Source organism: Nelumbo nucifera, chromosome 2, assembly GCF_055504915.1.
Source record: "Nelumbo nucifera cultivar China Antique chromosome 2, China Antique-T2T, whole genome shotgun sequence".
NCBI lineage: Eukaryota > Viridiplantae > Streptophyta > Magnoliopsida > Proteales > Nelumbonaceae > Nelumbo > Nelumbo nucifera.
This window is the reverse complement of record NC_142650.1, coordinates 108,188,505-108,205,237: the sequence shown is the minus strand read 5'-3', so window position 1 is coordinate 108,205,237 and position 16,733 is coordinate 108,188,505. Positions and strand designations below refer to the sequence as shown.

At 40.1% G+C, this 16,733-nt stretch overlaps 1 protein-coding gene across 2 annotated transcripts in view; it reads right to left on the bottom strand.

Annotated features, from left to right (window-relative positions):
- The window catches only part of LOC104603426 (xanthine dehydrogenase 1), a 120,931-nt gene that overhangs the window by 21,273 nt on the left and 82,925 nt on the right, over positions 1–16,733 (bottom strand). For both annotated transcript variants that reach the window (XM_010267446.3, XM_010267447.3), the window contains one exon: positions 12,141–12,314. In XM_010267446.3, coding sequence (XP_010265748.2) covers positions 12,141–12,314 — 174 coding nt within the window. The remainder of the gene's footprint in view (positions 1–12,140; positions 12,315–16,733) is intronic.

The following is a 16,733-nucleotide window of genomic DNA, read 5'->3' as shown; positions in this document are numbered from 1 at the left end:
TTTATAGACATGGACTTAGGGAGGTGCTACTGCTAGGCTCACCAGATTCTTTTGAGTACTAGAGGGGGACCTAAATAACTTCTTCATCTTATCCTTTTACATTACCAAATACGGCCAGTCAACTTTCACGACCTTCACTCTCTTCGGCCTTCAATGCGACTTCAACCTTGGCTCAAGGGTTCTAGCCTTGGTAAAACCGGCAGGTGTCTAGGCTGTCCGACTGGAGTTCTAGCCCAGTCATATCTCCGAAGAAGCTATAGTCTTTGGGTTCTAGCCAAAGGTTCTAGGTTGCCTACTAGCAACTAGAGATCCCGGCTCAGCAGGTGATGGTGAAGTGGGGGGAAGCAAGTAAGGGATCGGACTAGAAAGAATGGAGAAGAACAGATATGGATTTGAACAAAGGGGTTAGGATCATGGCTCTGATACCAAATGGATGAGAGAGGTAATGAACAGTGTGGTGCGAGGGTGATGAATAGTAACGAACAGAGTTAAATGCCTTAGATTGGCAATGAACAGTGTAAGAGGATGGCGGAGTATGCAGAGAAATAGTGTATGAAGAGTGATTTTACAAAAATAGTGTATGAACATTGTTTACAGAAATAGTGTATGAAGGGTTCTAGCACTGTTCATCATTGTTCATCATCCTATCCAATTGGTATCAGAGCCATGATCCTAACCCCTTTATTCAAATCTAGAACTGTTCTTCTCTGTTCTTTCTAGTCCGATCCCTTACTTGCTACACCCCACTTCACCATCACATGCTGATACCTTGCCGGAACCTCTATTTGCTATTAGGCAACCTAGAACCTATGGCTAGAACCCAAAAGACTGTAGCTTCTTCGGACATATCACTAGGCAAAAACCCCAGTCAGACAGCCTAGACACCTGCTGGTTTTACCAAGGCTAGAACCCTTGAGCCAAGGTCGAAGTCGCGTTGAAGGCCGTGAAAGTTGACTGACCGTATTTGGTAAAGTAAAAGGATAAGATGAAGAAGTTATTTAGGTCCACCTCTAGTACCTCAGAAGAATCTGGTGAGCCTAGTAGTAGCACCTCCCTAAGTCCATGTCTATAAAAAATATGGAAGCAATGAACTATGATAATATAGAAAAATCTTTGCATAACTGGACCATCCCAAAAATTGCACCCTCAGAAATATACAAGAAAGGTATATTTAGTCTAAAAACAGATCTAAATGTTAGAACTGCAGAAAGAACCATTGCCCTAGGTAACGAAGCAGAGAGCTTTTCCCTAGTAGATAAGAAGGTAATAGAGACCTAAAGAAGAAAGAGTGACTGCATTTTATACACTATGGTTTAATACAAGTCGCGTTAAACCATTAACCAGAACAGGGTTACAGACAACAGCCTTAGCCTGCTTAACCGACTCAAGACATAATAAATTCAGTGACTCCTTATTAGGAGTAATCGAAGGAAGCCTCCACCAAGGGCCAATTTATTTTAATGCCTATCCAAATTTCTCAGTCTCACTAACAGATCCAGGGATCCATGAAGCGTTAACTCTTAGGATTCAAACCCAAGGTTTCAACATGAAACCAAGATCCGAGAACATAACGCCACTATACTGAGTATACTTTAAGACTATGAATACAATCTGTCCTAATACCAGGATTACAGAAAGCAGGGGAATGACTACCCTCTTCTTGACCAACGCTTGGTATAATGTTACAATTCCTAGGCAGATCACTTGGAGTGAAGTGAAGATGCCAGAAAGTTGGTCACGGGCTAAAACAGAGCCCCCAAGTCCTATTGAATCTACTAAACAAGCCTCAATTATCAGTGAACAAGATGGAACTATAGAACTTAGGTTTAGAAGAGCTTCGACATCCTCACGGATGTCGTACGCCGAATCAATGGAAACAAGGTCAAGAAGAGATGCCGATTTAATGGAAGCTAGTTCCAGAAGATCGGTAGGCCGTCAACCAATAACTCACCATCAAACTACCTTTCAACCCGAAGAGAAAGTCCCTCGACAAAATCTTATGAACCCACAGAGGTAGATTATGAAATTAATGTCTTAAAAATAGAAGAAGACTTCCAAATAGATAAAGACATTATTAGGTAAGGTTTTAATTCACAACCTTTAAAGAAAAGATGGTTTTTCAAGAGATTCACAAAGGAAGAAAGGGATTGCATCAGGGAAACATAGTATAATGACATGATGCAAGCAAAGGAAAATATTCCTTTCTGGGATTGGTTTACGAAACAGAACCAATTCATACAACCTCCCATTGAGGAATTAGAATTATGTGTCAAGGAAAAGCTATCTAAAGCCTAAAAGACAACAGCCACAGGGAAAATTGTAGAGTCAATACATCCACCACTGGAAGCGGTAAAAATAGAGAAAGATGAGCTCATAGCGAGCCCTATAAAAAATTCAACAATAATAAAAGAATCTGAAAAAATAGATCCAGAACATTGTTCTCAAATAATAGAACAAAATAGTTATACAAATATTTGTTTAAATGTATTAGGCAAACAAACCAATAGAATAGAGTCTCTATTAAGTTCATTAGAAATCTCTAAATCCAAAACAATAATCAAAGAGAGACCAATGGAAATCATGCCAAGTCTTCCTAGGAATATGAAAATCAAAACAAATCCACTAGACCTATCAAAGGTAAGTTACCAAGAGTTAACAGCCAAATTAATATCTCCTTCAATCTGGGAAAAGGAGAAACTTCTAGATCAAATAAAACCAAGAAAGATGATGTATCGAACTCTAAATCAATAAACCTCTTAGGAGAGGATTCATATGACGAATCCATAATATCAAATGAATCCATGGAAAATTTGGAAATAAGCAAACTCTCCTATCAAAGCAAAAAGCCTTATTACTCTAGGCATACCCCAGTGGACCTCTTATTTGAAGAGCCACCAAAACCTCAAGTTGGATATAACTGGAGCATGCTCTATGAATGAAACCTTGATGGAATATCTAAATACCAGATTCATGATATGACCGCGCATATGACTATGTATGCTTGCGCTGGTAAGTTAGTTGGTAATGATGAGAAGGTGATAGCCACTATTATCACTGCGTCCTTCATAGGACAATTGAAAGGATGGTAGAATAACTACCTTACAGAAGGAGAAAGAGGCTACGTCCTGAATGCTGTAAAAAGAGATGAAGATGGAGAGAGAATCCTAATTCAAGGATCTCCAGTATCGGATGCCGTCATGACCCTAATATTGAATATCCTAACCCAGTTTATAGGAAATTCATCAGATATGTGGGAAAGATTAAGAGAGAAATTGATAAATCTTAGATGAAAAATTCTATCTGATTTTAGATGGTACAAAGATGTATTTTTGTCTAAAGTACATAGACTAACTAATTCTAGACAAGACTTTTGGAAAGAACAATTTATCTTAGGGTTTCCGCCAGCATTTGGAAGTCTTTCAAGGGCTCCCCGCCCTCTATAAATCCCGACCTCCTCTCATTTAAGAGGTGTGCAAAAAATTGGGAGAGTCCTCTAGTTTTGTACAATACTCTTCTTTGTAAGTTTGAGCGTTTGTGAGTTTCTTTTATTGTAAGTTTCTTTTGTGAGAATCACTTTGCGAGTGTTGAGTGTTTGTCAGAGATTGCCGATCCAAGGCATTTATCAGTGTGATGTGTATACCTTTGTAGGTACTGATTTCAAGCTCTCTTTAAATTGTTTTATTATGTTTTATTTTCTATAAAACCACTATTTTATTATGCTTTATTTTCTGTAAAATCACTGTTCATATACTATTTCTTTTGTGAGAATCACCATTTCTCTCCCTCTCTCTCTCTCTCATTCAGGAGGCAGGCTCCCTCGAAAGAGTCCCTGAGTTAGGCAATTCCAATCAAGTTGGTATCAGAGCTAGGATGCCAGCACAAGGTCGTCGGCAATGGAGAACAGAGTCAACAACATGGAAGGAGAAAATGCGAAGAATATCGGTTGACGTCAAGGAAATCAAAGAAAGTTTTGCATCCTTGCTTGAACGACTGGCACAAGCACCACCCACGCTGAATCAGTAAGAACACAGTGACACCAGTCATCAAAGCGGATCAAGAATAGCAAAAATCGAGTTTCCCATCTTCCCAGGGGTAGATTCCACATCCTGGCTTCTACAAACAGAAAGATACTTCGATTACCACGGCACACAGGGACCTGATCGTGTTCCATTAGCTTCTGCACACCTGAAAGGAGAGGCGACCGTCTGGTACCAGTGGTACCGGCGACGGCACCCAAGAGCCACATGGGTAGACTTCACCGACGCCTTAACCATGTGATTTGGAGTCTCGGCCTTTGAGAACTATGATGAAAGCCTTGCTAAGCTACGACAGACCGTCTCTGTCCCAAGATTATCAGATGGCATTCGAAAGATTAGCTGTGCGCATACAAGGCTGGCCAGAAAACGCGCTTGTCAGCAGTTTTGTTGGTGGACTCAGGGAAGAATTGTGGCTGGAGGTAAAAGCCATGCAACCCACCACCATTCTTAAAGCAGTAGCATTAGCTCGACTACATGAAGACAAACTGAATCGGGCAAGAAGGATTAATCAACCTCTGGGAGCTGCGATCAGACCAGGTAACCGAACCCAGAACAAGGTATCTTGAGTAAACTGGAGCCCAGATCAGGAGTAGGAATCACAGGCAAGGACGCCAACTCTGGTTCAGGCCCCGGCTCAGCAAAGAGGTTAACCTAGGCTGAGATGCAAGCCCGATGGGAAAAGGGCCTTTGTTATGCATGTGGAGACAAATTCGGGCCGGGCCATCGCTGTAAGATCCCTCAAGTTTTCTTCCCTCAACCTGAAACCGAATATGTCGAGCAATCAACAGACATTGAAGAGCCAATGAACAACCAAGAATGGGGGAAATGGACAAAGGAATACCCGGAAGTATCCCTACAAGCCTTGACCGGTCTTGCTTCTTCTCAAACTATGAGAGTAGCTGGACTGGTACAAGGGCGCCATGTGTCGGTTCTGATAAACAGTGGCAGCACTCTCAATTTCATTACCCAAACATTGGTCAAACAACTAGGGATTCCAATCCAACCATATACAGCCTTCCGGGTGCATGTAGCTAATGGGAGCAACCTGGTGTGCGACAGTACGTGCACAAAATTAAAGATGAAGATACAAGGACATGAGTTCGAGGTAGATCTGCACCCCTTGGAAATCAGTGGAGCAAATGTAGTTCTCGGAGTCCAATGGTTAAGGCAACTAGAGCCGGTGATATGTGATTGGGCCCGTCTCACCATGGATTTTCAAGTGGGCAGCTCACAGGTGCATATTCAAGGGCAGTTGTCCAAGGGTCTAGGACCCATTAGTCTCGCCTCCCCAAGGAAACAGGCAGCAAACCCAGCCCACATCATATTAATGCAAATAGACTCCCACAGAAACGGCCCCATTCTAGCCCAAGGAAGCAGATCCAAAGAAGGCCGCACACAACTACAGCAGCTACTTCAGAAGTTCTAGGTGATCTTCCAAGAACCTAAGGAACTACCACCGGAATGTGCCCATGATCATTGCATTCCATTGCTACCCAGAACTGCACCCACAAATGTAAGGCCCTATCGTTACCCTTATTTTCAGAAACTAGAGATTGAGAGGCAAGTGCAAGATATGCTTGACAAAAATTATACAACCTAGCCAAAGCCCATTCTCTTTGCCAGTATTACTTGTGAAAAAGAAGGATGGGACATGGCGGTTTTGTATAGACTATAGGGCTCTAAACAACAATACTATGAAGGATCGATTTCCCATACCAGTAATCAATGAACTACTAAATGAACTCGACAGGGTCACCATATTCTTTAGACTAGACCTGAGATCGGGATATCATCAAATACGGGTCCACGAGGGAGACATCCACAAGACTGCCTTTCGTAAACACAAAGGGCATTATGAATTTCTAGTCATTCCATTTGGGTTGACCAATGCGCTAGCTACATTCCAAGCCCTTATGAATGACATATTTCGACCCCATTTGCGCAAATTTATACTCGCTTTTTTTTATGATAAATTGTATATAGCGCTACATGGGACGAACACCTAGTACATCTACAAATCACCTTGGAACTGCTAAGGACTCATAAACTTCTCGCAAAGGAGTCAAAGTGTGCATTTGGACAGACACAAGTATACTATTTAGGTTGATTCATCAGAGGGTATGGACTGATTGCTGTCCCCGTGACAAGTTTACTTAAGAAGAATGGGTTTTGCTGGACTAGGGAGGCCCAACAGGCCTTCGAGACACTCAAAACAATTGTCTCATCCCCACCGACACTCGCACTTCCAGACTTCTCAAAGGGCATCATCATTGAATGTGATGCGTCAAGCCAAGGAGTTGGTGCAGTCCTCATGCAAGATGAAAGGCCACTAGCATTTTTCATCAAAGCAATGACAACACAGAAATGAGCCAAGTTAGTATACGAATGCGAACTTGTAGCAATTGTTCTCGCAGTTCAGAGGTGGCAGCCCTACTTTCTAGGAAGGAGGTTCATCATACGAACTGACCACCAGAGCCTGAAATTTCTGCTGGAGCAGCCCATACTATCCCTGGAACAGCAGCAATAGATAGCCAAATTACTCGGCTACAATTATGTCAATAAATACAAGGCAGGGCACACTAACAAGGTGGCGGATGCACTGTCACGCCAGCCACAACTATTTCCATTACTTCTCACGGGCCCAACATGTTCCATCATGGATCAGCTAAGGGAAGAAGCTGAAAGGCACCAACAACTGAGCAAGCTGCGTTCACAGGTCCAAGAGGACCCTACTAGCCACCCAGGGTACACAGTGGAGAATAACTTGCTGCTATATAAACGCCGAATGGTGATACCACAGGATTCAGCTCATATTCAGCAGCTTCTGGAAGTGTTCCACTGGAAAGGCATGCGAAATTCGGTCCAAAAATTCATAGCCAAATGCGTCATTTGCTAGAAAAATAAGGTGGATACCCAGTCTCCAGCAGGACTGCTACAACCACTCCCAATTCACACTTGTGTAGGACACAATCAGATCACACTTCTGGCAACTTCCAAAATATGTCTGCTTATTCTCTCAGCAACCCCATTCTGTTGAGGTGTACGGGGACAAGTGCTCTGATAATTAACTCCATGGTCAAGAAGATATGATGTCAGGGGTTTTGCAAAATACTCGTTGGCATTATCAGATTTGAGAATTTTGATCTTGATTTCAAATTGAGTTAATACCATCTGATGGAAAGCTTGGGTCAATGAAGGAACCTCATCTCGAGAGTGCATAAGGTAAATCCACGAGAAACGGGTATAATCATCAGCAAATAACAAGAAGTATCTGTACCCTCCCCACCATGGCAAGAGTATGATATGGCCCCCAAACATCAGTATGCACAATTTCAAAGGGAATATTGCTTCTTTTATTGCTCAAAGAATAAGTTCACCTACAATGTTTTGCAAGTTCACAGCTTTCATCCCTCAAACTAGACACTTGGCTGACTCAAATAAACTTGAAAATAAACTCTTCAAAGACCCAAAAGACAAATGACCTAATTTGTTATGCCAAAGAATAATCTGACCCAAAGGTTGAGAAACAAACAATCTCCCAACTTCATTTTCCTTCCCCTGTGAATGCTTAAGCAGGTAGACTCCATTCGTCTCACGGCCAATCCCAATCACCTTCCTCATTTCCAAATCCTGAAAAACACAACGATCGGGAAAAAAAGCAACTGAACAGTTTTGATTCTTAGTAATACTACTAACTGAAAGCAAGTTAGCACTAAGCTTAGTGACATGCAAAACTGAGGACAAGGAGATGGCATCTGATAGTTTGATGTCTCCCTTTCCAGAAATAGGAACAAGAGAGCCATCAGCAATAGACACTTTGTCTCTGCCTGAGGATAAATAATAGGTGGTAAACAAGGTGGACAAACTAGTCATATGGTCAAAAGCACCTAAATCTATTACCCAGAAGGGTCTAGTGTTACCTGGGGCTGAAGTGTGATATGTTGTAACTCTTGTACCTAAGGAAGCAAAAGCTGAAGTAGGAATGGCAGGAGTGGCAGTTGAAGACTGTGATGATGACCCGGAAATACCAGATTCATTCTCTAATTGTGTCAAGGCAGCCTAGATAGCAGCTAAGGCATCTAGAGATGTGGTTCTTGTATTGGAAGATGATGCATTGTCAATGTTGACTGCCATATTAGCACTTCCTTTCTTATTTCTGAATCTAGCTGGAACAAGATGGGGATGCAACTTCCAACAACTATCCCTAGTATGCTTGGGCTTCTTACAATGATCACAAAACATCTCCTTCTTTATTTCCTTTTCCTAATCTTTCCCAAATTTCTGTTTTGTTGCTGCTACGGCTGATTCCATGGGCTGAACTTGTAACATCACTTTTCTTCTACTCTCTTTACTGTGCACTAGTGAATAAGCCTAAGACAAGGTCACACCTATCCCTAGTAATAAGTTGCTGCCTTATTATGTCAAATTCTGAATTCAGACCTGCTAGGAATTCAAAAACTCTGTTTGTTTCAACCAACTTGCTATATGTAGTTGCATCTCTCTGACTCTCCCACTCAATGGTTTCCAAATGGTCAATTTCATGCCACAGATTTCAAAGTAGCAAAGTAAATGGAGACTGGCTTCTCCCCCTGCTTGAGATTTTTCACTTCACACTTCAGTTCATAAGCCCTAGCAACATTAAGGGTTTGGGAGTGGGTCTCTTTCATATTATCCCAGATTTCCTTAGCTATTTTGGCCCATAAATAATTTCGACTAATGTGGGGCTGCAGCCATGTCATCACCAAATAGTTCTCTTGAACCCATTTGGCAAGTGATGTGTCTTCGTTGGCTGGTTACTTTATATCCCCCGTTACATAGCCTAATTTACCTCTACCCCCAATAGCCATCATGGCTGATTGTTCCCACTCCAAGTAATCTGTTCCATTGAACCTAACAGTTGTAATTTGAAAAGAACTTTCAGTCATACTTCCAGCCCCTAAAATACCTTCCCCTGGAGTCTTGAATTCACTTCCAACTTTTTCCATTTTAAAGAGGATGTTAACAGTCACTACTTTGATCAAAAAAAACCTCTTTTGTAAAAAATGGTCTCTGCTGAATCGGAAAAAAAAAGGAAACTCACAGCTGAGAATCACCACAAAGAAACACTCCTCAGTCAGGAAGAATTACCCAGAAATCGACTTCAGATTATTGGTAACTTCCAAGAAACACTCCTCAGTCAACAAGAACACCCAGAAATTAAAAATCAGATTACTGTAGCTGCCCAAGAACCAGTCACAGGTCAAAGAAAAAGTGGGAGCAATAGTTGACCGTGAGATTTCACAAAAAACTCAGAGAAATGAGCAGATATATCAGAAAACTAACAGAAATAATTGACTTAAATCAGAAATGTCAAAAAACTGTCAAAACTACGCCTTTTAAGGTCGATCTCTGTCAAGAAACCCTAAAGAAATGGCAAGGGAGACAGAATTCTGTTAACCACTGCTTCCAGAAGGTTAAAAAACTGTTCCCTATAAGGTCGATCTCAATAAAGATGAACCCCTGTTTGATATCACAAAAGAGCAGATATCACAAAAGTGCAGGTAAAAGGGTGAAAAGTTTGCAGGAAAATGATAACGGAGCCCCTGTTTGATACCAAAAACGTATGGAAAGGACAAAATAAACAGGAAGAACCAACAAAAAGAAAAGAAAGGCTGAAAACGAAGAGGGTAGGAGGAAGAATAGGTGGACTGAAAACTGAGAAGAAGAAGATGATTCATTTTTAGACTACCTGGCATATTCGAGGTTGTTTAGACTTCTAGTTGGTTATGCAGCTTTGCAGCAAGAGTTGGAGTTGGACTGTGTGTGAAACATACCTGACTGGACAGCTCTCCCTGTTCTGTTCAGTTCTGCCATGAAAATAAAACCCTAAGAAGACAGCACTCTTCTTCTAATAAAAAGAGTGACAATGTGTGATAGGTTCTATTGTAATAACAAAATCTAACCAATAAAAACTATTTGCAGCAAAAGAAAAGTAAAAAACAATATAAAAATATTGAAGGATCAATGTATTAAGGGATGCAATGATGTATATCATGTATTAATGTGTCTTGCATCTAGTCTAGCCATGCGCCTTGGAGTTAAGCACCCACCTAGTTGACTAGGTGTGCGCCTTATACAAACTTTGCATGGCATCTGGGCGAGGTGAAGTTTGAAAGCCACCTAGTCGCCTAGGCGTCGCCTTGACAACTATGCCGTCAGTCCGAAATGCACACATAATGCTTCTCTAAAATCAGCCCAAGATATTTGGGGTGTGATTGACAAAGCCATTGGAACCAGAGAATGGATTATTTCATTTAAATGGAATGAGGCAAACAAGACCCGTTGGTTACTTGGGATTTCAAGGAATTAGAAAAACCTTTCGGCCTTATAAATCCACAACACTGGTCTTCTCTGGTGAAGATTGGAAAGTCCAGTTTGAGTAGGAAAGGTCTTCCTTGATCATTGCCACCACCCCTACCGCTGTCACCTCCTGTTGTTCTTGTTTGCCTTCTTGGTTGCTGTTGGTGGCTCCTTTTCCAGCTGCACCATCACTGCTGTAATTGTTATTTTTTAACTCCTGTAAGTCACCAGATACCTTGTGCAATCCCACTTTCATCTTATCGATCCTGTCTTCCATTGTTTCTGACCGAGTGCTGGGCATTTCTCCAAGTTCTTTGCTAGCTCCGATGCCAATTATGTTAGTCTTTGTTAAAGCCACCACTTTGTGGGGATGAACCTCCTAATATTCAGAGAGAGAGAGAGAGAGATATTTGAGAAGGAATGATGGGAATTTGATTCTGTTCTTCTCTTTATTACATGGCCTTTTATAGACTTTAATCAAGATCAAGAATCAAGATTGGTAGTTACAATTTTCAGGTAATCTGTTTCAACTTATCATGTGGCTTTCTTTCTTCTTTCTTGAATACACATTTTGTATAGCTGGCTTGGTCACAGCTCCACCTGTGTTCCTAACAATGTTGCATGTTCTTAATTTGACTACTAAACTGATATCTATGAAAAAAATAAAAAAATTATTGAACTATAGTTATTTTTCTCATTGTTGTATACTTGAGAACCTGGATTTGAAGAAGAATGCAATACTGGTCTTGTATATTTTGGGACCAAAGCTTCATCCATATCATCTATTCTGTCCACCGGACTTGGTAGCATGATAAAAGTAATAAAGCAAGGCCAACTGATATATAGGCACTTCAGGATTTGTCATGTCTCTTTTCTTATTTAGAGAAGTTATTACCTCCTTTGGTTGAATCATCTTCTTTGGATACTAAATATAGAGTCTGAATTTTCTAAACATTTCCCTATCCTTGAGTACTAATACAGTTCTTTGATGTCCTATCTTAACTAGTTCTGTCTTCAAACATTGTTATTCTATTAGTTATTTCAATGATTGTACCTGCTGTACTTGCACATGTGCATAGAACATGCCCTTACACTATTATAAAAACAAATATATAAACAACTCAAAACAAAACTAGTCAAATAGATATATATGATGGAATTATTGTACATGAAATTGAATGCATGTAAACATACATTCTCAAGTTGAGGGGACATATATTTAAATGTTAAGCCTAGACATGAAATTGAAAGGACATGCATTCAAATTTTTAAGGCTATTAGGAAAACCGAATAATATATTCTGGACATTATACAAACACCATTAGATGTGTCCATTTGAGTAATACCCATTCAAATTGAAGGGACATGTGCAAAATGCACAATACAAGTTGCATATAGTGATGAAAAGTGTATATAGGCTATGTTTGAGGTTTTCATAGTACATAACTGAATTTAGAACTTGAGAAAGACAGAAACCTCTCAAGTGATTTATGCTACTGATGTTTCAGTCATTATTATTACATTTTCTAGATATTCAATTCAAAGTGAATATATTTACAAAAAAATTTCGAAGTGAATATGGGGATTTGTGGCCATTGGTTCCACAAACAACAGTTTGTTAATATCTTATGGCATACTTTCTAAAGACATTTATAATACTAGAAAACCAATCCAACTCGGGGAAAAAAGGCTGAATTTCAGACAAACACAGAAATAACTTAATTCCAAACAAAAGAAATCAATACAAAGTTGAAGTGTATTTACCTTTAGAAGTGAAACATTAAATTCAAGAGGGATATCATTCACAGAAGGAAGTTTGTAGCTTCCAGGTCCACACGTATAGAGATAACCTGGTTTAATCCACTTGTGATCTGCATCACCCCATTTTAGCTCTTCCAAAGCAACCCAGCCTAGACCTTGTATGAAGGCTCCTTCAATCTATGATAAAAAAAAGGAAAAAAAGTAGTCATATGACATTAGGGTGAAAATAGTTATTCATGTTATTTGAGCTATCAGTAGTAATACCAAGTGCATCAAAGCAAGAAAAATGGTTCCAGCTTACTTGAGCCTTGAAGTACTTTGATTCATCAATGCACTGATTTTATAGATCAAATAACTATTTCAAAGAAATAATTTGGTCTTCATGTGTAAATACCTACCAAGGATTATGAAAGCATTGACAAAGACAACATGATATACAGGAAGTTACAAGTATGGTTCCAAACAGTTTACTTACCACCCAATATCAAACATAAGTTCCTATTTACAATACAAGAGGCTGTACAAAGAGAATTGGTCTAGAAGACCCTTTCCATCAGACATTCCCTTCAAGCACCTGAGTGATGATCAAAAGTAGTTGCTTGAGAGACCCTTCATAGAGGAGGAAGTGAAGGCTGCAGTTAGTATGTTGGAAAATGAGAAAACTCCAGGTCCTGATGGGCTGACAAATCTCTTTTATACTAGTTGCTGGTAGTTTATTAAGCAAGATGTAATTAATGTTTTTCAGGCTTTTTGTGAGAACGCTTCTCTGCAAAGGAGCCTAAATGCCACCCTTGTTACTCTAATCCCAAAGGTAGAGGAGCTACAAATTTAAACCTATAAGCCCCTTGAATAGTTTCTACAAAATCCTAGCAAATGTGTTGGCGGAGAGAATGGAAGGAGTTATGAGTAGTGTGATCTCAAGTAATCAGAGTGCCTTTGTTCCTGGAAGGCAGATGCTTGATTCAGTCCTTATTGCCAGTGAACTTATTGACTCAAGAAGAAAAGACTCCCCTGGCCTGATTTGCAAATTAGATATTGAAAAAGCTTATGATCATGTGAACTGGAGGTGTCTGGACTTGGTGCTGGAAAAGATGAGCTTTGGTCAAAAGTGGAGAAATTGGACCAAAGTTTGCATTTCTTCTCCTAAGTTCTCTATTCTGGTAAATGGTCAGACTGCAGGCTTTTTTGAAAGCAGTAGAGGCCTGAGACAGGGTGACCCCTTTTCCCCTCTCCTCTTCACTTGTCTAATGGAAATCCTTACCCAATTTTCCAGAAGGTCTGCTGAGGCTGGGCTTTGGGAGGGCTTTGCAATTGCTCCGGGTGAATAAAAAGTTAATATTCTTCAGTTTGCAGATGACACACTTTGTTTTCTTGATGCTGCTCCTGAACAGTTAGAGGTGTTACTTGGAATTCTGTGTTGGTTTGAAGTGATTTCAGGTCTATAGGTCAACCTGAGTAAAAGCATGATTAGTCCAATGGGTCAAGTTGCTAACTTGGAGAACCCCGTCCTGTTAAGTATTTGGGTCTCCCTTTGGGGGTGTAATGTAATTCGGCTGCAGTATGGGACCCTGTGGTTGAGAGGTTAGAGAGGAAGCTTTCTCATGGAAAGCTAAATATCTTTCAGAGGGAGCAGAGTGACTCTCATTAAAAGTACTTTATCTAACCTGCCCATTTATTTTCTTTCCCTCTTCCCACTCCCAGCTAAGACTGCTAAATGGAGAGGTTGGGAAGATGAAAAAGAAAATCCACCTCATTAAGTGGGAACAAGTTTGTCTCCTATTGAAGAAAGGGGACTGGGAATCAGGAAATTAAAAGTGTTTAATACAGCCCTCCTTAGCAAGTGGATTTGGAGATTTGGTACTGAAAGGAATGCTTGGTGGAGAAGCCTTATAGCTGCTTTGGTGTGAACTGGGGGGATTGGTACTCTCATGATTCCTTCCCAAGTTGGGGTTGCTCTGTCTGGAAAGGAATTATGAAGTGCCTTCACTATCTCTATGAGGGGTGATCCTTAATATTTGGAGAGGGGGCAGTATTAAATTCTAGAAAGATCCCTGGATTTTGGCCTGCTCCTTGGCAGAGGTCTTCCCTCTTCTCTTTCAATGTGCATCTAATCAAGAGGTGTCTGTGGCTGGCTCTTATTCTTTATCTGAAAACTCTATACTTTAGGGTCCTCTTTTCAGAAGAGATCTGTTTGATTGGGAATTAGGTGAAGTAGTGGAGCTGCTGAATCTATTGCAGAGACGGGAAATTATCTGCAGCAAGGAGGATGAGTGGTTTGAAGTCGAATGCTGATGGTTGTTTCACGGTTAAAACTTTGGCCTCTAAGTTAAGCAGATATGGAGTTTCAGACTTTCCCTGGAAGCATATTTGGAATCCCATTCCCCCTTCAAAAGTGAACTTTCTAGTTTGGACAATGACTTTGGACAAATGCCCCACAAGGTCAAATCTGGTGAGAAGGGGTTTGCAGGTCCTGGATCAGTCTTGTGGCCTTTGTGGTCTAGTACCTGAAACCACTGACCACCTTAGTCTCCACTGTACTGTCACCTCTAAGGTTTGGGACCATTTTATCAAGGCTACTGGGCTGAGCTGGGTAATGCTGAATTCAGTCAAGGAGTTGCTGTGCAGCTGGAATGCTCAAGGTCTGAAGAAAAAATAAATGATTGTATGGAAGGTTGTTCCTGCTGCTGTTCTGTGGTCCATCTGGGATGAAAGAAACAATAGGATTTCCAGTAACAAAGTGAAGAGTTCAGAGGACCTTATTCACTTTGCTGTTTGCAAATTGGTCTCCTGGGTCTCTGTGAATGCTTAGTTTAAGAATATGAATGTATCAGAGTTGTTAAGAATACACTCCATTTGGAAGTTGTAATCTGTAATCTACTCAGCTTCTTCGGCCAAGTCTCATGTTGGCTTGGGAGCTGATGTAATATCTATGTGATGTTCTAATAAAGCTTTACCTTATCTTTCAAAAAAAAAAAAAAATTACAATACAATGACTCACTCCTCTCAGCGAACACAAATCTCTTTGCACTTCAGATTCCTTCAACAATCAAAAAGTGTTTTGATCATTTTACTCGAGATGAAAGAATATCAACTGTATGCATATGAGGGGTGTCTCTAATGTCTCACACGTGACATGGCCAAACAAAAGTGTATTACATACTAATGAGATACAATAGGTGAGAAAGGACCACCGTGCCCTTCTCTAGCTTAAGAAAGAATAGAACAACTATACAACGATATGGTACATAAGATACACAATAAAAGGGTACTCCCAAACAGGAAAAACATCAAATCAGCCTTCTCACAACAATGGGCATGCGTTCAACACAGCCAATTAAAAGAAATCTCTAGAAGAGTTTCAAAAGCTAACTAGAAACAATATACAGTAAAAAAATACCAACTTATCCAAAAGAGATATCAAAACCCTTCTTAAGCAGATCGAATCCAAACCAGGCAAAGAGAGATTGAAAGTACTCCTCTGGGCAACACCAAATCTAAAGTTTCATGCAGATCTGATGCTTCTTGAAAGAAATCTAGAGAAAAGATTGAAGCTGGTGGCACAGAACTCCAGGAACAGGGTTAAGGTATGATCGAAACAGCCTAAGGCAGAAGAATCAAATGCACAAAAGGATTCTCCAAACACTATTAGTAAGAATCCTAAATACCAGTAGGACCGAAGGTCAAGAATCTTCTTCAAGCAGATCAGAATAAGAAAAAGTATTTATATTGGTGAAAGAACCATTCTGTCCTCAATATACAAATAGTGTACAAAAGAATAAGAAAAAATCTAATGTACAAAAGCATAAAAAAAGGACAAAAAAAGTAACACTTTAGCTCTCTTTGTCTCTAGACAAAATTCATGGATACATTTTATATCAAACAACAATAACATTTTTTTTGGATAAATGAAAATGATTTTATCAATGAACAGATCAAGAAGTTAAATCATTACAAGCACGAGCTGCTACCTCTCCTATCAAACAACAAAAACTTTGAATGACTAATTTTAGTTGTGAAAACCACCAATCCAAGGAGGGTACCTGGCCGACACAGACTGACTGAACAGGCAACTAACCCAGAGATTCCCAATCTCATAGATGATTTGGCTTGATCAAGAGGATCCCTTGATGTGGTAGAAATAGGTGAGTATATAAAAGTGAATACTTACAACCTCTGTAGAATTTGAATTACAATTATACCATGGCAGATGTTTATACATGCACACGAATGCTTTTATAGACAGGAAACACTCCTTACCCAAAAGTATGACTTCTGAGATCAGTCAAATTGACTGTACTTAGAAAGTAATTGAGTTCTCAGTGAAATCTACTTTGGGCACTGTAAGCAACGAGGTAAAGATTGAATGAAATAACTGGGGCTGAAGCCCTGGATACTAAGTAGAGCACTCAAAATTAGATTTTAGGCTGATCAAACCACTCAGTAGCTAGGGGTTCAAATTTGCTGCAAGTAAAACTGTCTTCACTGTGGCATTGGGTAAATCTTATCTCCTAGTTTCTGGAGTCAAGCTCTACAACTTTGGGGTGATTTTAACATCTCATTTGGCACTTATTTTGACAACTCTATTACAGTGACAAC